We start from the raw sequence: 24,199 nt of genomic DNA, 5'->3' as shown, positions 1-24,199 counted from the left end.
ATAGTGAGAGCCTTAAAAAAAAAAAAAAAAAAAAAAAAAAAAAAAGTCCCCAGTGGATTTGGGAACTCTTGTCAAATATCAATTGGCCAAGCCAGATGTGGAGACACATGCTACTCAATTCAGGAGGCTGAGGCTGGAGGACCACAAATACCAAGCCAGCCTAAATAACTTGGTTTAAATAACTCAGAAAGACCTGGTCTCAAATTTAAAAAGGGCTGGGAATGTATTCAGCAGTCCAACATACACAAAGCCCTGAGTTCAATTCCGGTACTATTTAAAAGAAAAAAAAAATCAATTGGACATATATGCAAAGACTTATTTCTGGATTCTCAATTCTACGAATCTGTTCATGCCTAAATGCCAATGGTTTTTATTACGATAGTTCTGTGGTAAATTTTGAGATATGGAACTTGTTATTTATTTCAAAGCCATTTAAGGCTATTCAGGGCCCTTCATATGAAAAGTGGCACCTCCATTTCTGCCTAAAGACACTGTTAATTTTGTAGGGAATATACTGTACTGATTTGGGAGTAACACTATCTTAACAACACTGTCTTCTAATCCATGTGTTACCTTTTTAGGTTTGTTGTCCACTCTCTGCCCTCATCACAATGAATTTTCATGACTTACCTCTAATTTCCTTTTTCAGACTGTTTGATACTGGTGCATACAAAGTTTTTAGACTATAAATCTGAATTCATTGATTAGCTTTAAATTTCTTGTGAATTTTTTATGTATGAGCATATCATTTGCAAAAAGATTTTTCCTTCTTGGACATTTCCTTGCCTAATTGCTCCACCTACAATTTCCAGTACAAACATTGAATAGCATGGTGAACAAGGGGGCCCTTTTAGCTTGACCTTAAGGGAGAAACTTAGACTGGATATGAAGTGGTAGAGATTGCTTGACATGCACAAGGACTATGTTCAATCCATAGTACCTAAAAAAATCAAATAAAAATTAAGGGAAAAGTTGTCTTGCCCTCTCCCCAGTACAAGTCCTTGAACCCAGAAGCACTCCACCATTGAGCTACATCCCCATCCCTTTTTTGAGATTGGGGTCTCACTACATTGCCCAGGCTGGCCTCCATCTTGCAATCCTCCTGCCCTGTCAGCCCACTGAGTGGATTGCAGGGGTACAACACAATACCTAGGGCAAAAGCTCATCTTTCACTGTTTTGATGATAGCTGTGGTTTTTCATAAACCCTTTTGTTGTGTTTAGAAAATGCCCTATTCCTAATTTGCTGATTATTTTCACTTTTTATTATGAAAGGGTGTTGAAATCTTGTCAAAGGTTATTTTTGCATTGAGATGATCTTGTGGCTTTCTACTGATGTGGTATATTCAACTCATTGATTTTATACTGAACAATTTTACATTCCTAGAGAAGCTCATTATCACCCCAGTGGCACACCACTAGCCTTTTTGCTTTTTTTAACATCTCCTTTGTGTTTAGAACTATCTTCTGAACTTAGAACTAAGTGTCCACCTCTTATTTCTGTACTCTTGAAGCTTGCTTTACTAACTATGGATGGAAGAAGTCATGGAGATCCTACAATTCAAAAACTGTATTTAATTACACATATGTGTGGAAGATAAAGTCATGACCGTTGCTCCTCTCCAAATATGGTTTTCGGTTTTAGCATTTGCTTCATAAAGTACCAACAAACTATCTAGATGAGGGTCTCCCCAAGTGAACATATACCAATTCACTCCTTACCAACAGCATATGAATGTTTATTTCAACAAGCTGAAGTTTTTTGAGTTTTGATGAGACAAAATGTTTCATATGGTCCAATTTTGCAAATCTCTTATTATGGGACTATTATATATCAGATGCAATGGTGTAGTAAAGTATTTTACAGGGAATCAACTAAGATTAGGGCTAATTTTTCCAAGGCAACCCTTTTGACTCTAATTATTAAGCACCCAATATATCAAAGGATGCTTACAAATGGATACATCAGGTGCATTTACAATATTCTCTTGAGAGTTTATTATAAACCAGTCTCATAGGCCACAAGGAAAATAAAAGGACTATGTACAGCCTTACAGGAAACAGGCAAGGAGCTGAGGAGGACCAAGATGAGTCTAGGGCCTTGGTGGGCGCATTCCCGGGGGAGGGGGCCCTGTAAGGGAAACCAGACAATCCGGTGAGACTCCGCGAGCAACAGCATAACAAACAAACAGGTCTGTGGTAACGTGGCCCTGGGGAATCGGGCCCACGCCTCTGTGGAGCTACTTCCATAACTCTGTGGCCAAGGGTCAAAGAAGGCCTGAAGTAAGAGTAAGAAGTTTAGTCAGTGCCTGATCTGCAACTCAGATCCCCGACCCTGCCCAGCCTCCCACATCCTGCAGTTACCAAGCAATGAGAGGGACATACATGGTGTTAACTGGGGACTTCTCTGGGGTTGACTGGGTTCCTATGTCTGGAAAACCCAAACTAGAAATAGGGATTATGGCTGTGGGTTATCTTAATAGCCACTATGGCTTGGTGGAAAGAGCACAGGTCTGGGAAGCAGGATGCTAATTAAGCTTTCTCTGAGCCTACTTCCCTGTTCATGTAGTAACTATCTCAGTATTTCTCAAACTGAAGTTAAACAGAAATACTTAATAAATAATATCACAAAGCCCTGAGTTCTTCATTACTAGATACTATCAAATCAGAGGGCATATAACAACTTTATTGCCTTTATCAGGGATCCTCAGAATCCATTATTTATCAGTACCCTGAAGACACTGCCTTAGACTCTGAGAAGTACTCTGGGTACTCTAACTGTTCTGAAAGGGGAGGCAAGGCCAGCTCTTTCTTCCCTGTCCTTTCTGGACAATGCTGCTCCCCAACAGTTCATTTCCTTAAACTTAAAGCCAGAAAGCCCAAAGGACATGGTCTAAATACAATTTTCCCTTCACTTCCCACTGCCCTAGGCTCTAGGGAAAGAAGCCAAAATCACCTCAGCAGGCACTTACCGCGCATCCCTGGGGGAGGGGGCCGCATTCCTGGAGGGGGCATGCCCATCGGGGTCCCTCGTCCAGGGGGGATCCCCATTGGGGGACCCATAGGAGGCCTCATACCAGGAGGTGGGCCCATCATGCCTGTAAAAGAAAAGCCCCAAGAACACAGTTCAAATGTCTGTATGGAAAATGTAGCTGGAAACAAAGCTGTCCACCAAGTCAGATGGACCACTCCACCCTCAATCTCTACTAGCAAACTGGCATGTGAGCCAAAGAGCGGTGATCCCAATGGCTCTTGTTCAGCTAGCTAGTTCCAAAGTCAGTCAGTCAGGCTGGATCTCAGAGTAATCCTGCTTAATCATATAAACTCATCATCAGTTTCAGTCAAAGTTCTATCTCATCATGAATCCAGCTAAAGCATATTGTATCTATTCACACTGCTCCCTTTATGGGGTCCTCACCTGGAGGGGGTGCCCCTCGGCCCATAGGTGGTGGAGGACCCCCACGGCCTGGTGGGTACTGGGTTGGAGCTCCTGCAATACTGGCAGTGGCAGCAGCAGCAGCAGCTGCAACAGTGCCTCTTCCTTGAGGGGTCATCACCTAAAAGGACACAAGAAGAGTTAGGCAGAACAATACAGTGCAATGCATCTTCCCACTCTTTTCCCCAACTTGGTAAAATATCAGACACCAAATCTCCTAAAGCTACAACTCATGCCATCAGACGTCCCACCCAAATTAAACCTGAATATCCATTTCCTTTATCTTCTAGGATGCCTAATCCAATTTAAGGAAAGCCCTGTACTTTCAAATAAGACCAATGATATCTAATATTGTCATGGAAACATTTTGCTCAAATACAGTTGGTTAAGACACCTTCTGTATCTCCTCATTTTAATAAACACTGATAGCCTAACAATAATACAATGGTCATTCTGAACTATTCCTCAAGTTAGGGACCCTCCCTTTATACATCCTAAGCTGGGGGCTTCCCGATGCCTTACCTGTTGGGATGGCCCACCAACCCCACGGACTGGTCCAGCAAGACCTGCAGGAGCCTGGGGCATAGGAACACCAGCTGGGATTCCTCTGCCAGCAGCCCTGCCAATTCCTGGGCCCCCAGCAGCTCCAGCAAGTGGCACTCGAGCAATGCCAGTCTGAAAAATAAAGAAATATGCTCAGTGGCTTAAAGAATCAGAAGTATACTTTGGCGTGTCATTGCCAAGAACATTTCTGATTTATAAGGCATTAAAACAGCTTATAAATATTACCTGCCCACACGTGCTAATACCATTCTCTCTCTACCTAACATTATATGCCTGCCTGTCACCACTGAAATCTAGAAGAAAATGACAAAAACTCACTATATACACTCCTATGAAAATTGAAATCAGAGTAAAAGCCCAAGGTTCCATTCAGAAGGATTTCACCTGGCCAACAAAGGGACATAAGATCCACTCCTAGTTCTGACTCTCACCTGCTGGGCAACAGTGGGCAAATTCTGAGACTCAAGTTTTCTCATCTGCAAATGACTGGGTTATAGTAGAACTGTCTGTGGTCATAAAGACTTACAATGGGCTACACTAAAGTAGCCAACTCTACTGGAAGTACCAAGCATTATGAACAAAAAAAACATGCTTTGAACAAAAAAAAGTTGGTAATATCTCTTGCAGATATTATAGCTGAAAAAAGTTGCAATTTAAGAGTCCAAAAAAAAGGGGCTGGGGATGTGGCTCAAGCGGTAGTGCGCTTGCCTGGCATGGGTGCGGCCTGGGTTCGATCCTCAGTACCACATACAAACAAAGATGCTGTGTCTGCCGAAAACTAAAAAATAAATATTTTTTTAAAAAAGAGTCCAAAAAAGGGAAAATGGCTTGAATAAACTATTACTTTGTACTCTCTTGAGAAAATATCTTTGAGTCACTAATATGACTTACAAAAAAGAATAAGTGGGAAAATATTTACAAACTCACAAGATAGCAAAATATCACATGCATATTACATGTTAAGTATAAAAAATACTTACATGGGTTAAAAAAATAGGGTATGGTTATTCTCTTTATTAACGTCTTAAAATAAAAAGTGGGAAAAAAAACTTGGTTAGATTCTCTAAAGCCTGCTCTATTTATAAATGTAGTTTGGTGTTTACAGAACCACGATGGGGATCAAATGTCAGTTTCACCATTTCCTAGTTGTGACATCTTAGGCAAGTTACTAAACCCCAATTTGTTTCATTATAAAAGTGAAGGCAGTATATCTCAATATTAAAACAAAGTACTGAAGTGCCTGATACACAACAGATGCTCAATTAACACTATTATTTCATAATTATAAAAAAACACAATATAGGTGTGTTCTATTTTAGGGGGTTAAGAATTTTTAAGATCCTCCTAGTCTTTGTCATCACATTAAGAAGTGACACAGATGGCCTTAGGTACCTCCTCCTCCTGTGATTCTATATCAACTGAAGAAGACGGAAGCTTTAATTCAGAAATACTCCAATTCTATCCTTCTCTACTTCTTACTTGCAGGGTAACCTCTTTAAGATTCTAATGGGCTGGGTATGGTGGGTGCTCGCCTATGATTCCAGAGACTTAGGAAGCTAATGCAGCAAGAGTTCAAAGCCAGCCTCAGCAACAGTGAGCCGCTAAGCAACTCAGTGAGACCATGTCTCTAAGTAAAATACAAAAAAATGGCTGGGGACGTGTTTCAGTGGTGAGTACCCCTTAGTTCAATCCCAGGTACCCCGCCACAAAAAGATTCATAAACACGGGGGTGGGGGGATGGACGGTGGACGGGGCCCAGAGGATGCCTATGAGGAATGCAATGCAATGCAGGGCTCATCCATAGGCTTCTGGCTCAGACTCACATCTTTGGGAGGGGGTCCTTCTACTGTCATTGAGACAAGGTTCTCCCCTCGAAGCAGCACCAGACCAAGGACTCGCTTCTCTTCCCTTTCTGCTTGTTTGGAGTTCTTTGGCCTAAAGACAGGTTTAGAAGAAACAGAAAACAGCAAGCATTACAGAATAGGTCAAGTTTAGGTTCACCTGCCTAGGGGCCTCCAAGATCTCCTTTATATGCTGTATCTCCAGATAAATGATAAACAGGTCCTCTGGACAGTCTCTATAGGCTGCATATTGTGACCCCTTAGCTGCTCTTTTCCTACCAAACCAAGAAGATGCACAGACCAAAAGACAGGACAAGAGGCAATAAAGTCCAGCCATGGCTCAGATGCTCTTTCCAATTTAACTGTGAAGGCCCTTTCCTTACCTTAAGGTCTTGCCAATGCCAAGAGGCAGCCTAAACTATTCCACAAGTAATATCCCACTTCCATGCAATGTCCTTCTAGGACGGATTCAACCTCACTGGCCTTCATATCTGTCCCTCATCTCACACCAGAAATAGAAAAAATGATAAAGGAAAAGGTAAGAAAATTTTCAAATATACAAAGGCTGAATTTTAGAATTTTCTCATGTGAAATAAAAATTTTCACATCTATTCCTCAAAAGCAAAAAAAAAACAGAAAATCCCAAACAGCAACAACTAGAAAAAGATGAACAAAATTAAAAATGTAAACTAAAACAAATAACTGCAATGGAATAAGGAAAAGGTATGAGGGATGACAGATGAGAGAAAGCCAAAGCCAAGATCCTCAAAATAAAGACAAAAATATTCTGATTTAAAAAAAAAAAAAACAACTTATTTTTGTCATTTTATATTGTTAGCTGGTTTTCTATGGATGAACTTTTTTTTCCCCTTTTAGCCTATATTTTCTTATTTTTTAATAATAAGCATATACTGCCTTTTCATAAGAAAATCTTATGGGTGAATATTTTTCAATAAACATGTTTATAAGTATAAAACGAGTTTCACCTAAAAAACAGAAGGGAACCCATTGAGATAGTTCCCAGCAATCTGCTGGCCTCTCTGTTAATATATACTGGGCACTCAAGGATCTGTACTTTTTTTTTTTGTTTTTGGGTGGGGGTGGTATACCGGGGATTAAACTTGGGTGATTTACCACTGAGCTACATCCCCAGCCCTTCTTATTTTTTATTTTGAGACAGGCTCACTAAGTTGCTTAGGGCCTTGCCAATATGTTGAGGCTGGTCTCAAACCTGCAGCCTGTTTCCCAAGTTGTGGGGATTACAGGCGTGCAGCACCACTACACCCAGTGATCTCTACATTTATTCTACTACACTTCTTGACTTTACAACACAAGAGCTGCCAAAAGAATTAAAGGGGATTTACAGTTAGTGACATCATAATATGGACACTGCATATGATAAAAGTATGCATATAAAGTCATGGGCTGGGGTTGTGGCTCAATAGTAGAGCGCTCGCCTTGCATGTACGAGGCACTGGGTTCGATCCTCAGCACCACATAAAAATAAATAAATAAAATAAAGGTATTGTGTCCAACAACAACTAAAAAATATAAAGTCACATAACCCCTTTGGGCCTCAAGATGCTTTGAATGTACAATAGGACAGAAAACTCAACACAACAGTTTGGCCAGAAGCTTAAGATTGGTGAGACTTAAGGGAGTTAGCCAATAACATAGCAAAGCAGAAAACAGCTCTGATTGTCTCTAAAATGCCAATAAAAATCACTGGCCCCAAACCCAAATGGGGAGCAGAGCACTTACCCTGAAGAGGGTCAGAGGCTTCTTAAAGCAGTTTCAGACCAGGCTGCATTAGGAGAGCCCTTTAGGCTACAGCTTTACAAATAGGTAATGAGGCCAGAAAATCAAGCTCTCCCCCCTCACACACCTGTGGGGAGAACATGAGAGCCCTTTACCCCAGTACCCAGGGGCACGCAAAGTCAGAGAAACAAAAAGCCTAGCAGCCCTCCTTACAACCTATACTCTGCTAGAACTAGAGAACAAGACTTGCTGAACTAAGGACGGAGATTTCTTAGTGTTCAATGTTCCCATTTAAGTCTGCCCTCGAAAACAGGAGAGCATGGAGGAACCAACTAGCTACTTCATTACATGTCACTTGTCCCAACCACCCAATCCACTCCCCTTCTCCAGTCCCCACCCCCAACAGCCCTCTCCCTCACTTGATCTTTCTGAACTCATCACAATCACAGAGGATCAAATTCATATGCTTGTCAAAAGCCTTGAAGGTGCCAATGAAGATCCGGCCATCTTGCAGGATGCATCTCATCCTGTAGTCGATGTGCTGCAGCATCTTGCTGCTCTTGCCCACAGTCTGCAAGGAGAAATCAGCAAGGTTGAGCTAATTCTTTTGAACTCACACACGCTTGGGCCTCCCTAAAATCTTCCACTACAGCTTTATTTTTAATGTGCCTATCTTATCTTTCCCAATAGTCTTAGCTCAATTTCCACCCACAGCCCTTTCCTGGGAATTATCCCATGCTACCCTGTTTGATGTCAGCCTTGACCTCTGTCCAGTAATTTGCTTTCACTATTCCCTTAAAAACCAGTGTTTCTCATATTAAAATTGCCTCTATGTTGTGTCCATTTCAGGGAATAGTGTAGGATGCCCCCAAACTAATCAAATCTACCTATCCTAGAGAATAAGCTATCTGTGTAGACTATAGGATTATGGGACATCCAAATCCCATTTTAAAAACTGAGTAAAAAGTTGGAGGACTAGCCCTAAAAAAATTAAAAAAAAAAGGTTTTGTTTTTGGTGCCAGGGATTGAACTCAGGGCTCTTAACCACTGAGCCATATCCCCAACCCTTCTTATTTTTTATTAAGACAGGGTCTCACTAGATTGCTTACAGCCTTGCTAAGTTGCTGAGGCTGGCTTTGAACCTGAGATCTTCGGGTCTCAGCCTCCCAAGCTGTTGGGATTACAGACATGAGCCACCACGCCTGGCTGGCCCTAAACATCTAATCAAGAAGCTTATTACCAGAAAGTTGATCAGCTTAGAAATGAGGCCAATGGAATACCCAAATCAAAAGTTTGTTTGTGTGCCTCCAAGACTTTCTGAGAGTGGTGGCCATGGTACTAACCAGTTTGGGCACATAATAAGTCTTTAAGATCACAGAACACTTAATTCTTAACCCAACACTTCTACTTTCACAAGTTAGCTTTCAGTGTAGCCTTGCTAAAATAAAGACTATATAGACCCCCAACATATGAAATGTCAGGTGGCCATGGCAGTTGTATTTCTCACTAGAAACAAACCACCCAGCATTTGATCTCTATAATCAGCTTCTCATCAATCTGACTGTTGTAAGCCAGCCCTAACTTATCCAAGGGCCTTTTTTACCAGGCATAGTGCTTGCTGTTTATCTCAGTTTGAATGTTTCTGAACCCTTATAAATGAACTTTGAATCCCCTAAGGCACTGCCTGCTACACTGAAGACCAAAGTTATGTGGTTCTTTCCCCTTCAAATGGTCATTTTAAACAGCTTCTATCCACAGGGATCTGAACCTGTAGGGCAACATTCATTTGTCTATTTACCTTATAGCAGCTGTCACTGGAAGCTCACTATGTAGTCAGGCACTGCTTATCTCATTTAATCCTCAAAAAACTGAGCCCATTTGACAGGCATGTTCGCACATGCCTGTAATCCCAGCAGCTTGGGAGGCTGAGGCAGGAGAATCACAGGTTCAAAAGCCAGCCTCAGCAAAGGCGAGGCACTAAGCAACTCAGTGAGACCCTATCACTAAATAAAATACAAAACAGGGTCAGGGTTGTGGCTCAGTGACCGAGTGCCCCTGAGTTCAATCCCTGGTACCAAAGGGGGGGGGGGGCATTATCATACCTATTTTACAGATGAGGCCACTGAGGCCCATGATAGCTCATATAACTTGACACGCCACACAGCTGACAAACTATATAAACTGTCAGCCAATTCTCCAAAGAATGTTCTACTAGGTTTCCCTCCTTCCAGTTTATCTGCTACATAGCAGAGCCATCTTTCGAAACCCAACTAAGTTCTTAATATTTTGCTGGTTAAATCCTTCAAAGGCATGCCTCATCGCCAACAAGACAAAGTAACATGCAAGACCCTTACTAACCAGGTTCCTGCCAATTCCTCCCATCTCTTCTCCCTTTCCCCTCCAGCATCCTCCAGTCGTCCTGTCTTTGTTCTTAGGTTCTCCAGGTCTATAACATTCTCTCCCATTTTCGCCGAGAAAAGTGACAATTTTCCACAAACCATCTACTGGAGAAAGCATTTTTACTCGCCCCTCTCCGTTACTCTCGCCTAAAGCTACATCCCCACACTGAACTGTAGCATTCCATCATCCGCGTCCTCTACTAGAAAGTGAACTCGGTGAAGGGAATGTGAATATTTCATGGTGCAGCCCCAGCGCCTGGGAAGTCAGATACACGCAAACATAAAAAGGCTGGCTTTGAACCTGAGTCGAACAATCGAGTCGAACTCCTCCTCCGAACAATCTCACCCTCCCGCTTCCTCCTCCCCACCCCCTAGACCTTTGGGCAACTGCTTTTCAGGCTCCCACCCCTTTCAAAAGTCTGGGCCTTACAAGGGATCCTCTCTAGTATGGGGCTTCAGGGTCTGATCCGAAACTCTGGACACATTTATTTAGCAAAAGTTTTCTCCGTGCCTGCCGGGTCCCTCCGTGCCTACGCGGTTCTACCTTCGCCACTACCGAGCAAGCGGGCCTCAGACCCCGGATTTCGGCCTTCCTTCCCTACCCACTGTCCCGCCGGTCAAGGTTCAGGTCTTTTGGGCCCGGACCGAGTAGCCGCGGCCTTCGCCGCCATTAGCGGCTCCAACCCACAACTTTTTCCCCTGCCCGCGGCGGCCCCCACTCCACAACAGACTCGAAAGCTCCTGTGCCCCTAGCCCACGTCTTCTCACCATGGTGGCGGTTCTGATGGCTCCGATTCCCGCCGGATTCGCCCCCGCAGAGGCCTAGACACCCGCCAACAACCGGATTCCCGCCGTCGCTACCGGAAATGCAGCCGCCAGCAAAATGCGGTCGGGTAGAAAGCTACTTCCGGTCCCGGCACAGAGCCCTTGAGTTCCTACCGGAGGGAGGAGTTGCGCGTGGTGGTGGAGGCGGAGGTGGGTTGGGCTGGAGAGTGGGTGGTGGTATTAACAACAAAGAACGCACGCCTGCTGGAGCGGCTTGTGTCACAATCACCTTTCTTCCCCTGCTTATCAGTTAACGGTCCTCATCTACCACTCTCCCGGACATTCTCCTCTACAGCAACTGTTCCTCTCTAGCTTCGCTGCTCCTGCCTCAGCACCTCTGCATTTGCTTTTGCCACTGTCTGGAATAATAGCCTCCCACGCCTCCAGCTATGTGTAATACTAAAGAAATCACCCTCAAGATTTAAGCTTAAACCTGGCATGGTGGCGCAAGCCTGAAATCCCAGCAAGTTTAGGAGGCTCAGGGAGGAGAACAGCAAGTTCAAGGCCAGCCTCGGCAACTCACGGAACCCTAAAGAGATGCTGTCTCAAAATAAAAAAATAAACGAGCTGGGAATATGGCTAAGTGGTTAGGCGCCCCTGAATTCAATCCAAAAAAAGGAAAAAGGAAAAGATTCAAGCTTAAAAAATATTTCCCCGGTGAAGACTTCTCTGGACATCCTATTTAAGTCCACAACCTTCCCACCCACCTCACCCCAATTTCTGCTACACCCCCAGCCTCCACATTTCCTCCCCTCCACCCCAGAAAATTCAGCAAAAATCAACTTGAAAAAGATCATTCTAAAACTAAAATAGAAGAAGAATGATGGAGGTCCTGAATTCAAAGTCATGACTCAAGCAGGACATTTGTCAGTTAAGTGAAAAGGCCCAAATGGGATGGAACTTAAGACTTTGGAGTGGGGTCCAAAGCAATTCAATTTGAGAATGAGCTCCCCAGTTCTCTAAAATACCCCACCAGACACATCTAGAACTTCACCCTTATTAGTAGGGCTTTCCAGGTACTTCAGGGATTTGAATTTAAGACCACGGATCTCATGTAGGAAATAAACAGTACAAAGATAGCTCCTCCTCCTCCTTGGGCACCAAATCCAAAGGACTGGGAAGTGCGGGGCTTGTACCTCCGTTTCTGAGGGTTCATGCTGCCATGGGTGAAGGAGCCCTGATTCCAGCAGCCCTTCCAAGAGACAAAGCCTGAGTGAACAGTATCCCAGAGAAGCCACTTTTCAGGCTACAAAAAAGACCTCTTTACCCCATCCCTTGGCTAGGCAGGGCTGAAAGTCCTTTTCCTGAGCCATATCTGAAGTTGCTACCTTTAGTGTGGATTCAATTTTTTAAAGAAATCTAGCTAGGCATAGTGGGGCACACCTGTAATCCGAACAACTAAGGAGGCTGAGGCAGAAGGATCACAAGTTCAAGGCCAGCCTTAGCAACTTAATGAGGCCCTAAGCAATTTAGCAAGTCTCTAAGCAATGTAGCAAGATCCTGTCTCAAAATAAAAAATAAAAAAGGCTGGGGATAGCGGTGGCACAGGCCTATTATCCCAGTAGCTTGGGAGTCTGAGGCAGGAGGATTGCAAGTTCAAAACCAGGCTCAGCAACTCAGTGAGACCCTGTCTCTAAATAAAATACAAAACAGGGATGGGGATATGGCTCAGTGGCCAATTGCCCCTGAATTGAATCCCTGGTACAAAACAAACAAACAAAGGCTAGGGATGTAGCTCAGTGGTTAAGTGCCCCTAGGTTCAATCCCCTGTACCAAAAAGGAAAAAAAAAAAGTGTATAATTATTTTAAAATGTGCACCATTTTCATCTTTCCCAATGACAAGACACAGGAAGAGGTATTGGAACTATCTGGAACAAGAGCCTATTTCTTCATTCTTCAAACCCCTGGAGAATATATCCCCATTGACACTCTTTCCTCCTTCCAAGCTTTCCAGTTCTGTCCAGATGCAGAGACTTGGTGCCATAGTGGGTAGTTCTAGCAAAGGCACATGGAAATGTGACAGTGTGTTGCTCCACATTCCCAGGCATTCACACCCTTCCCAAAGGCTGATGCCCAGAAGTCACTAGAAAGTTGACTCCACAGACAATGTGGAGGTAGAGGCCCTGGAGCTAGTGCCTCCCTTTTGGCTCCTTTTCTGCCCCCTCCTTTGATGGGCTATAAAAGCACTCTGCATTTTCTGACTCTCCAAGACAGATATCCATTCTGTAGGCTTGGAAAAACTCCAGTTGGGCAAACAAATTTGCGGGAGCCTAGGCAGTCCCTTTCCAGTGAATAGCTATTGGCCCAAACAGAACCAGAGCCAGGGCAGACAGAGTTGTCAAAAATCTGGACGAAGTAGAGGGATGATTTGGAGAATCATTAGCAGAACAGGATCCTAGGATGGGAAGGCTGAGGGGACATGGTATTGCAGCTGCCCACAGGGGTCTTTTGACATTATTGTTGGTCTGACATGAGAGTGGCTGTGCAGTCCGAAGCACTGACTCATGCTTAGAGAGAAGTCTGGGCATAGCTAGAGGACCTGTCCCTGGAGTCCAGAAAGCTGCAGAGCGGGTGTGGCTAAAGACTCCCTGGAACCAGAGGATGTGAACAGACAGCTAAGGAATAGACATCCTTCAGGGGGTAGAGAAGGATTCAGCAGAGACAGAAGGAAGGACACTCAGGAGAGGGAGCTTTCACAGCACAGAAGCAAGTGGAGTGGCATCAAAGGCCCTAGAGGCCCACAGAATCCCCTCTCTGCTGCTGGCCGGCCTCCAAAATCTAATCACTCCCTCTCATGCAAAGGACTAGACTCCCCAAGAAATCTAGTCTAGGATTCTCAAGAATTCTATCCAAGCAGGAAACCCAGGCCATGAATTTGAATTCCTTGACCTTTTCAGTCAGATGAGTGACAAGGGCCCACAGCCTGAGCTTCTTAAAGAGAATATGACCAGAACAAGGGACAAGAAACCATGGGAAAGAAATGGTGTATGAAAAGAAAACAAGCGGATCATTCTCTGATGACTTAAATAATGCCTACTTTTTTTATTCCATCTGATTACAAAAGTAGAAAAATGTCTACGTAATTGTTATTGCCTTCTTTACTCTCATTCAGAGGGTTGGGACTGGGGATATAGTTCAGTTGGTAGATTGCTTGCCTCGCATGCACAGTCCCTGAATTCAATCCCTAGTACCACCAAAAAAAAAAAAAAAAAACGAGTACCTACCGTTGGGTTAAGACTTCTGCTGAATGGGCAAGGCAGTGATTTAGGGTGGCAAGACTCTGCCCTCTTGTCAGCTCAAGAAGAAAATCAGGGGAAAACTGCTTCTACCAAAAAGTTGTTTTCCTGGGAAGCGTGCCTGTTTTATAAGTCCTTGTCAGTTCCCTTCTGCCCTCAGGACACCCAGCGCTGCTTCTCTGTATACCCTGGTGTTTGCTGAGGGATGACGCAGCCAAAGCCTCATCCACACCTTTCACACCTAAGGTGATAGATTAGGTTCCCTGGAGACAGAGATGGAGAATCAGGGTCCACCATGGAGTGAGGGCAGGACTGGGCAGAGGAAGAGGTTGACCTGCAACATATTTGCAACTGAGAGATCATTCAGTCTAGGGGGGATTTCTGGATCTGGAATGATCCTTGGGAACAGGGGTGGAGTTTTAACTACTGGTATCCATAGGTCACTGGCCAAGAGCCCCTCTTGAGAAAGGGCAGAGCCCCCGATTCTGTAGCTCGCTGTGGCTAAGAGCTGGTGCTAGAGTTGAACCCATCTCTGCAAGCAGCAGCTTTTTTCTCTCAAGCAGCTGGGGTGTTGGCCTTGAAAAGGTCACCTGGGCAGGGTCCACAGCATCCCCACTCATAGATTCTCCCTGTGGCATATGACCATAAAAGGCCCTCTTGTGGTGACTTTCACTCTTTTGCGGATGCTCACCAACACCCTGAACATGTGACACTTATTCCTCAGGGCTGTCACTGGATGTTCCCAAGTCTGGACTTACTGCTAATGCTCCCCCCGCCCACAGTCCCTGCACACACAAACCTTTCCCCCTAAGTGTGTCCTCTTGTGCGTGGTGAGGCTGACCTGTGGCTACAGAGTTATCCATGCTGTACCCTCATGATGTTCCTCTCCTCCACGTGTCCTCTCATGTCTAAGAAGGGTAAGGCATCTCTGAAACATCACTCATACTCCACACACACGTGGGGACCATTTCCTATGTGTCTCTCTGGTATAAGATGAAGTTTGACTGAAGGCTCATGTCTTGCCCAGAATTCTTGCCCAGACACACAAGATTCCCCTCAGTGTGTCTTCTAGTGTCTGATGAGATTTGATTTCTGGCTAAAGCCTTGCCCACACTCCCCACAAACATAATGCTTCTCCCCGAGTGTGTCTTCCAGTGGACAAGAAGTTGTGGCTAAAACCTTACCCACATTCAGTGCACACAAAGGCTTCTCTCCTGGGTGTATTCTCTCGTGTTGGAAGAGGGTTGATTTGCAGCAAACGCCTCACCCACACTCCCTGCAAACAGAGGCTTCTCCCCTGAGTGTGTGCTCTGGTGGTTTCTGAGGGTCCCCTTACCCCCCAAAGCCTCGTCCACATTACAGGGGCATGGAGGGTTTCTCACCTGAGTGTGTCCTCTGGTGTCTGAAGAAAGATGGCATCTGGCCAAAGCCTTCCCCACGCTTGCTGTAAATGCAGAATTTCTCCCCTGAGCAAGTCTTCTGATGTCTACTGATAGACTTATTTCTAAAGCTTTGCCCCACTCCCTGTACAAGAGAGGTTCCTCTTCTCAATGTGCTCTCTGGGCTCTGTCGAGGCTGAGCTTTTGGCTAAAGACTCCGCCCACTCTCTGCACACATATGGCAAGTGTGTCCAGTGGCGTTCCGATGATGTCTGTAAAGCCTCACCCACCATCACTGCAAACACAGGACTTGCCCAAGAGGGTCCTGGCGTTTGTAATGAAGTTTGGCGTGGGGTTACAGTCTGGCTCACACTCTCTACAGCTGACTGCTCCAAATCTCAAGGTTTCTAACTGCTCCAATCCTTTTTCCAATTGTACAAGGTTAACCCTTTGGGCTGAGTAGGGCTCTAATTCTACCACCACATTAACTTCTCTAGGATTTGCTGACTGTCCTTGGAATGTACTGGGTGATGTGCTCAAGGTCTCTCTCTTCACCATCCTCCCACACAAGAGTTTGAAGCTACTTTCTCCCTCTTAACTTCTGGGCTTTCGTTCTAATAACATGGCTGTTACTTCTGCTGCTTCTAACATCCTGGGCTGGAATCTCCTGGAGGGAAGAGACCTTCTGCACATGACTCTGGAAAGATCTGAAGCACATGCTGTTGAAGAACTGCTGACAGGAGAAAGCCAGAGGCAGGAGGAACAGGGGAGATTTCTGGCTTTGGCTCTGCTGGAAAAAAGGGAGTTTTGGGTTAGAGGAGCCACAGCAGGGCTGCTGAGCTCAGCTGTCTTGTCTTAGGATAGAGAGGGTCTTACTGTCACACCTACCATTGATAATATATATACAACACAATTTGTTTCCCACTCGTAACTCTTGAATATTCCACTTTTACATGCGACATTTTCTATTAAAATCCAGAAAATCCATATCAAAAACATCTTCTATGTGTCAGATAGGGAATAATTAGTCTATTCCTTCTACTAAAATCATCTAAGCTACCACTATCACCAAGTCAAATGTCACTTCCTCAATGATTTCAAATATATAATTTCAAAATTTAGCCAGCCAAATCCAGGCACAGTGGCACAGGCCTGTGATCCTAGCAACTCGGGAGGCTGAAGCAGGAGTATCGGAAGTTTGAGGCCAGCCTCATCAACTTAGCAAGACCCTACACAACTTAGTGAGACCCTTTCTCAAAATAAAAAATTTTTTAAAGGGGGTATAGCAGCCAGAGATGTAGCTCAGTGCTAAAGCACCCTGGGTTGGTACTCAGTACCAAAAACAAACAAACAAAAAAGTCAGATAGCCACCCTGTCACTCATACCATTTATCCTGCTTTATCTCATTATTTTTTTAAAATATTATTTTTAGTGATGAACACAACATCTTTATTTATTTATTTTTATATGGTGCTGAGGATCAAACCCAGTGCCTCACACGTGCAAGGCAGGCACTCTATCACTGAGCCACAACCTCAGCCCTCATTAGTTTTTACTACAAAGTGATTACTACCCTTTAACATACTATACTATAATAGCCCTGCATATGAAGCCTTTTATTTATTGTCTGTTGCCTTACAATAGAAAGTAGGCCTAATGGAGCAGGAGTTATTATTTCATTTATAAATGTGTTCTATTGTGTCTGTCTATAACTAAAAAAATATTTTTTAAAAAATGTGTTCTATGTGTCTAGAACATTTTCTGGAAGATAGCAGGGGATCAATAAATCTCTACTGAATTAAGGAAAGGAAAGAAAACAGCCTTACCCAACAAGAGCAGATTCCTGGAGATTTCTAGCATCGCTTCTTTGTATAGGTTCCTCTGCTTAGTGCTCAGTTTTCCACTTTGGCTCCCTGCAGATCACAGTCACACTCCTGAATGTAACTGGTACCTACAAAAAAGGAGCAAGTGAAAGTACACCAGGCCACCACCACTTTCTACAGTGTGAGGACCACAGCTCCCCGGCCCTGGAAAGTATGGACCTGCGAGAGCTGGATCTATTTCATTTCAGGGTACATAGTTTTCTATCTAACTTTTTCTGGGCATGACTACATGCCTGGCTTTCTGTTAAAATCTGTTTAGCACATAAGTGACACAAAACAAATTCCAGACCTTCAAAATTTTATGGTTTCTTTGGAAAAACAATGTGTGCATCAATAGAAAACTGAAGCAGTGTTCAGGACAGTGATCTTGAGGCTCCATAAGGGAGGGATTCAGAGATGGAAGAACAGAGGATGGGACAAGAGAAGAAAAACAACCATCAAGGATGTGGAACTTAGGCTGGGCACCAGGGGATAGCAAGGATTTAGAGAAGAAAATATTAGAAAACTTTTTTTTTTTAATTTTTATTTTGCAGGACACGATGGCTCATACCTGTAATCCCAGTGACTCTGGAGGCTGAGGCAGGAGGATAGTGAGTTCAAGGTCAGCCTCAGCAATTGAAAGGCCCTAAGCAACTTCCGGAGACCTTGTCTCTAAATAAATAGTCAGTACTATTAGATGGCAGACCTAAGGGAAGAAAAAGAGGCTATAAGATCAGAACTCCCGTGATGCTCAGGAAGCAGCTCTTCTGAAATCTGGGATGGGGAAGTAGCCAGTTGACTCAGCTGTGACCTAAAACATGGTAAAGCTGGATATTTGGCCCCCTCTTCACCTCTCCAGATCATTAAAAATTCTTACCTTCTGCCTTGTGATTTTGAGTCAGCTACTTCATGGTCTCCATATCTTCCCCATTTTTGAAGGCAAAACCTTTTCCTGCTTCAGATCTCCCAGGCCAGAGGGATCAAGCAGCATCATGGCCTCACAGTCAGTCCAGAGTATGGCTTAAATTTCCATTAGAAGGCCAGTGAGATGTGATTTCATCTCAAGATGGAGTTCTGCTGCTGCAGTGACCTCTTCCAACCCTAACTCTAAAAGCCCATCCTGTTTCCATGCATCCAGGGTCCATGGGATAGAGAAGCCATGTGATGTTGCTGGGGCCTTTATTGTGGTCCCTAAGCCCATGACTCTTCAGCAAGTATCCCATCCTTTCACACCCTCTTCATTCAACAAGTATGGAGTTTCCATCTACAGAGGCACCCTGATTTTCTGCCTTCATTCTTTTCCAGCCTGTAGGCCCTCCACTGTCTCCTGCCACTCACTCCTTACCTTTCAAGACTTACAGGTTCTTCCATCTTTGCATCATAGATTCAAACTCCATGCTTTGGATCAGTCTTTGCTCTCTGAAACCCAAGTCTGAGAGAGGACAGAAGATAGCGTAATGCCAGTGGAGAAGGAGCCCCTGAACGTCTCCTTCCAGACCAATCAGAACATGCAGGATTTAGCTTCTAACTCCCCCAGGCCAAGGTCCCATGTATGTTCAATCCTCTTTGTCTCTGTTCTCTGCAAAGTTTTGGGGAACTAAACTCAGGAGAGCTCCATGATGACTCTATTAATATAACCCCCCTTTCTATTTCTATGTGTGCATGCCTCTTAGCTTTATCAGATATGTGCATTCATGGCTTTGGGGGGCCCCAAGTCTAAGTACTTGATTCACATGGTCCTGAAAGAGGCAGGTGGTGTTAGGAGGAAGGCCACCTGCAAGAGCTCCTCAAACACTTTGTCCAGATTCTAAACCCAAGAAACTACAGTCCTCCTGTTGCTAGAACCCTTCTGAGGCTACCTGGAGTTCCCCTGAGGTGCTCCTGAGATCCATCCCACAATACCACAAGCAGAGATGCTCACTTCTGGGCTGGGGATGTGGCTCAAGTGGTAGCGCACTCGCCTGGCATGCATGCGGCCCAGGTTCGATCCTCAGCACCACATACAAACAAAGATGTTGTGTCTGCTGAAAACTAAAATATAAATATTTTAAAAAATTCTCTCTCTCTCTCTCTGTCTTTCACTCTCTCTTAAAAAAAAAAAAAAGAAAACTCAAAAAAAAAAAAAATAGAGATGCTCACTTCTTCTGTCAATTTGGGCCTCTGACCTTGGTCACATGATACTGCAACTCCACTATATAATGTTTTTAGAATTTATATAGCTTTTACTAGACTGTGAGCTTCTTGTAATAAGAAATTTCCTCTGGGGCAGGGGTTGTGGCTCAGCAGTAGAGCACTCACCTAGCACAGGCAAGGCCCTGGGTTCGATCCTTAGTACCACATACAAATAAGTAAAATAAAGATATTGTGTCCAACTACAACTAAAAAATAAATATTAAAAAAAAAGAAATGTACTTCTGTCATTTTGCTAGTGATCAAAATAAAACAGGTCTTCGTGATAGACTTTATCACTGTCCCCAATTATTGTTTCTCTACAGTAGGACTGTATTTCCCTGCCCAACATCAGGCTTGGCCTTGTGACTTGCCTTAGACAACGAAATGTGAGTGAAAGTAATAGTGCCATTTCTAAGCACTGCATGATTCCATCATCTCCTTTCTGAGAATAGCGTGTTTCAAAAAGGGATGCAGGTTCTACTGTGAAAAGGTCATGGTGCAGAGCTACAAACTACACAAAAGGAGGAATAAGACTGGATGTCAGGTTGGATTGCTATGAGAGCCACTGAGACTCACGGGTCATATATTCGTACAGCACAACAGCCTTCTTTCTCCTAGCAAAACTGGCACCTGTGGCTAACATGACAAGGTGGGTGCTATACTAGGCACAGAGTTCCATTACTCTCCACAATGCAGCCCAGAGGTAGATATCGTTCATCTTTCCATCTTACAGAGGAGGAAACCGAAGCACTAAAAGTTCAGCTTTACTTTGACCTTAAGATTACATAGTAGCCCCTGAGTATCAGAGCCAAGCCTAGAATTCATGATTCTCATTCCAGAGAATGTTCTGTGGTAACAAACAACCCTTCAAAATGCCAGTGCTTGATAGGATGAAGATTTATTTCTCACTCAGCCCCCATATCTGTCAACTATAATTGTGCCATCTGTCATCTTCCCTCCAGGATCAAGGGTAACTTGCTATTTGGAAAATGGCAAGCTGAGTGGTGAAGGGAGATAAAAGATGAAGAACCAGGCCTGGGCTCTTTTTTTTTTTTTTTTAAGTATTTTTTTAGTTGTTGATGGACCTTTTTTATTTTTTTTTATTTATTTATATGTGGTGCTGAGGATCGAACCCAGTGCTCACACATGCTAGGCAAGCGCTCTGCCACTGAGCCTCAGCCCCAGCCCCAGGTCTGGGCTCTTAAAATTTCTATTCTGCTGCCAGCCACAGTGGCACATGCCTGTAATCTCAGCAATTTGGGAGGCTGAGGCAGGAGGATAATAAATTTCAGGCTATTATTAGCCTCAAAGTTGTTGAGCAATACCCTCAGCAACTTAGCAAAGGTCTCACAAAAGTAAAAAAGGTTTGGGATGCCACTCAGAGGTAGAGCGCTCCTAAATTCAATCCCTAGTATCAAAAAATAGATAAAAATTTAAAAAAAAAAAAATTCTACCCAAAGAGAGATTTCTGATCACGGCTCACTGGCAAATCAAATCACATGACCACTCCTGAGTTCAATAGGGTAAGAGGTTTAAACCTCTAAGGAGAGGCCACAAAGGAAGCACACCAGGATATTTGATGAATAGTAAAACATGCTACTCCAAGGTCCTGAAGCCAAAACCCATTCTCACCCAGCCCCAGTCCTCACTACTGATGGGGATAGCAATATGCTAGGATCTATGGCTGTGTCTAGGACACGACTGTGTCTCTGCACTTGTCATACCATCAGAGAACAGGCAGGGATGCTGACCAGAAAAAAGGCTAATAGTACAGAAATAATGCTTAAATTTGGGTAAAATTGACAGGCTCCAAATGCCAATTCCACCTGGACCCAGTCATGTCACACAGGCAAAAGTTTCTTAACTTCTGTACCATGCAATTTCCATAAAATGGTAATCCTGACTCCTAACATTAAAATTGTTGAGGGAATAAAATATTGTGATGACTGTAGAGCCCAGCACCTGGCCTGTGCCAACTGCCAATCAATGGTGGTTACCATCAGTTTTTTTGATTTTCATAGCAGCTGACAAAGCCCTGGGAATCCAGCAGCCATGATGAAATGATGTTGGCACAGGATGGTGGGAACCTGAACAAGAGCCCAGGCTTAGAGGAATATTCCTTGTCAAAGCTCTTGCCCTCAAAACAGCCCTGGGGGAAAAAAACCTGGAGCCTCAATGGGACATAGCAAAACACAAGACATCAGGAGAAACAAAGCAAATTTGCCCATGGTTTGGAGCAAAGAAGACTTATAAGGTGGAAGGTAAATAGTACCCACCTCAGAGTAGGTTGCCAAGATCCCAGAAGACTTTATAGAAAGTACTTTCCCGGTAGGCAGGGATCTGAGAAAATGGACCTGAGGAGAAAACAGGTAGTGTGAGCTTCAGGATTGTCTCCTGGCCTCAAGAGCCAGAGGAGAAATCCACAAGTTTAAAATGAAGGGGCTCCTCTTCTTAAAAAAGAAGAAGGAGGAGGAGGAGGAGGGGGGAGGAGGAGGAGGAGGAGGAGGAGGAGGAGGAGGAGGAGGAGGAGGAGGAGGAAAGAAGAAAAAGAAAGAAAGGAAGGAAGGAAGGAAGGAAGGAAGAAATCAATCCAGGGTGCAATTCTGTAATCCCAGCAGCTCAGGAGGCTGGGACAGGAGGATTGTTAATTTCAAGAACAGCATCAGTGAGGCCCCCAGCAATTTAGTGAGACTCCTATCTCAAAATTTAAAAATAAAACAATAAAAAGGGCTGGGGATGTAGCTAGCTCAGTAAAGTGCTCCTGGGTTAACTCCCCAGTTTTTGTTGTTGTTGTTTGTTTGTTTGTTTTTTAAAGCCATACATCTGTCAGAGAAGAATGAACACAGCTTCTGGAAAACAGAGCCAGGTGTGGGCATCAGAATACATTACATATTCATGCTGCCATTACATATTCATCCTTTAAATATGTATAGGCCTCAACTTGTAATTATTAGTACTAGTTAACACTTTCTACACTCTTATTATATACCATAGGATTCCAGGAACCAAGAAATTTTATCTCCCAGACACTCCTGAACTGAGGCACAGTTACATATCTAGCTCAAACTGACAAAGCTAGAAAGTGACCAGATTTGAATGCTAGTTGTGCAGTGCCATACCCTTAGCTAGTTGGGTCAGTAATGACCAACCCATAGGGGGGTCTGACAACTCTCAAAGTGTATCTACACACAGGACTTGAGGGGATGTAGACGAAAAAAAAATATTGGCCTTGAGTTAACAAATACTGAATTTGGTGATGGGTGCATGAGAGTTCACTGCACAATCTACTGGGTAGATTCAAAAGTTGTCCTTAGCCCCCCCCCAAAAAAAATTTAAAGATAGAATTTTAATTTTCCTGCTCCATCAGAGGCTGGAAGTGATTTGGATAGTCAACCAATATCCCTTGGAGGTCCCCATCCTACCTAACCTAATATCCTCAAATACATGAGAGAAAAGCAGAGAAGGAAAGGGGAAATCAATCAAACTGGCCATTCACATTACAACCAAATCAGGGATCTTTGTCACAAAGCAGAATGGGTACCTGTTGCTCAAGGAACCTGGGAACAGACCTGCCCTCCATCAAAATTCTGCCTACATAAAGACCAGTGTGGTGTAGTCCACCACCACCACTTAAGGCCAAACCACCCCCCACCATCAAAAAATAAAAATTAAACAAAACCCTGGTCCTCCAGACCAAGGATATCTGACAGTGTGAGACTCACCTTCACCAAGCCCAGCTCCCACCCCAACGAATCAAGTCATATCAAGATCTGAGACTCCCTCCTACCCACATCCACCAACTCACCACTTGGGACAATCTAGCTCCACTAATAAAAAACCAAAAAACAAAAGCTTTGGCCTTCATGATCATCCTTAGGTTCCCACAACCATTTGGAGATGCAGGACCCAATGAATGCTACTCCACCCAAATCACCCTGGGATACAGGGCCCTAGCCTCACCTCCACCACAGAGGATGCTCCTCTATTTTTATCTGTTTGGCCCTGACTAAAGTCAACCTCCCAGCCCAAACAAATTCGGAATGCATGACTGGTACCGTCCTCCCAATCCGGGAATTGTTTGGTCAAGATAATCCTACTTCCTTCAAAAAAGAAATCAGGTCCCTGTCACCCCAGCCAAGGGAAGAAATGTCAAAGTAGCTCTAGAGCTCAGCAACTCTGGGGCTCAGGGCTGGTCACTCCCATTGCTTCACCCCCACCAGCCACACTCTATGCGTGTAAGTCTCTCACCAAGACCAGGTGGAATGGGCCCTCAGGCCATCGCCGCTGACCCACGCAGAACCACAGTTCCCAGGATCCTCGCAGGTTAGGGCTCCCCTTCGGCGCCAAGGAGCCGCTTATGGGCCGTGCAATGGATAATTTACCAGCATGATGCAATAGCTGCTGTAGCGACAGCCTCCCAGTCTCCCGCTGAAAACAGATGCTAGTTCCCGGGAGAAGTGTCTAGCATCCTCAGCCCTTCTCCAAAAAAAGGACTACATTCCCCAGAAGCCTCTGCGAGGACTTCCGCAAACCCTTTCAGACTCGGGGGCCACGCGGCGAGGGGACTTCCGGTTATCGAGTCGGGCCTTCGGTCGCGTCGGTTAGCGGATGTGCTTCTTTCTAGGGTTTTCTGCCTCAGGAAGCCGAAGCCCCTGGGCACCCCACTTACCCTAAGCACCCAGTAGGTTCGACTTCGCGAACCGGGGGATCATCACCATTTTACTCGAGG

General features: G+C 44.3%; 1 protein-coding gene and 1 long non-coding RNA gene across 3 annotated transcripts; both read right to left on the bottom strand.

The window, feature by feature from the left end:
- Window positions 1-1,968: 1,968 nt before the first annotated feature.
- On the bottom strand, window positions 1,969-10,882 carry Snrpb (small nuclear ribonucleoprotein polypeptides B and B1). Of its 2 annotated transcripts, none has more exons than XM_027955331.3 (7): window positions 10,765-10,882; window positions 8,017-8,168; window positions 5,822-5,933; window positions 3,957-4,109; window positions 3,417-3,555; window positions 2,971-3,096; window positions 1,969-2,129 (listed from the first exon to the last, which is right to left on the bottom strand). In XM_027955331.3, exons 1-7 carry the CDS (start codon window positions 10,765-10,767, stop codon window positions 2,092-2,094), a joined length of 723 nt encoding a protein of 240 aa, XP_027811132.1. In that variant the 5' UTR covers window positions 10,768-10,882; the 3' UTR covers window positions 1,969-2,091. The 2 variants fall into 2 exon arrangements, with proteins under 2 accessions (XP_027811132.1, XP_027811140.1); XM_027955339.2 differs by lacking the exon at window positions 1,969-2,129 and adding an exon at window positions 2,183-2,276 and having other exon boundaries at window positions 10,765-10,881.
- Window positions 10,883-13,839: 2,957 nt separating this feature from the next.
- Window positions 13,840-19,090, bottom strand: LOC114107870 (uncharacterized). Its single transcript, XR_003585373.2, has 3 exons — window positions 17,870-19,090; window positions 17,263-17,387; window positions 13,840-16,223 (listed from the first exon to the last, which is right to left on the bottom strand). It is a non-coding gene; the product is annotated as an uncharacterized lncRNA (long non-coding RNA).
- Between the last annotated feature and the right edge of the window lie 5,109 nt (window positions 19,091-24,199).

Source organism: Marmota flaviventris, chromosome 2 (genome assembly GCF_047511675.1).
Source record: "Marmota flaviventris isolate mMarFla1 chromosome 2, mMarFla1.hap1, whole genome shotgun sequence".
NCBI classification, from domain to species: domain Eukaryota; kingdom Metazoa; phylum Chordata; class Mammalia; order Rodentia; family Sciuridae; genus Marmota; species Marmota flaviventris.
Note: the sequence above shows the minus strand (reverse complement) of the source record. Positions and strands in the feature narration are given on the sequence as shown.

What these genes read in the sequence shown, in the direction of transcription:
- Snrpb (XM_027955331.3), bottom strand. An exon ending in GATGAGTTCAGAAAGATCAA is followed by an intron (nt 5,934 to 8,016) that starts GTGAGGGAGAGG and finishes ACCTGTCTTTAG; the next exon opens with GCCAAAGAACTCCAAACAAG. An exon ending in AAGGACCCCCTCCCAAAGAT is followed by an intron (nt 4,110 to 5,821) that starts GTGAGTCTGAGC and finishes TTTATTTTTCAG; the next exon opens with ACTGGCATTGCTCGAGTGCC.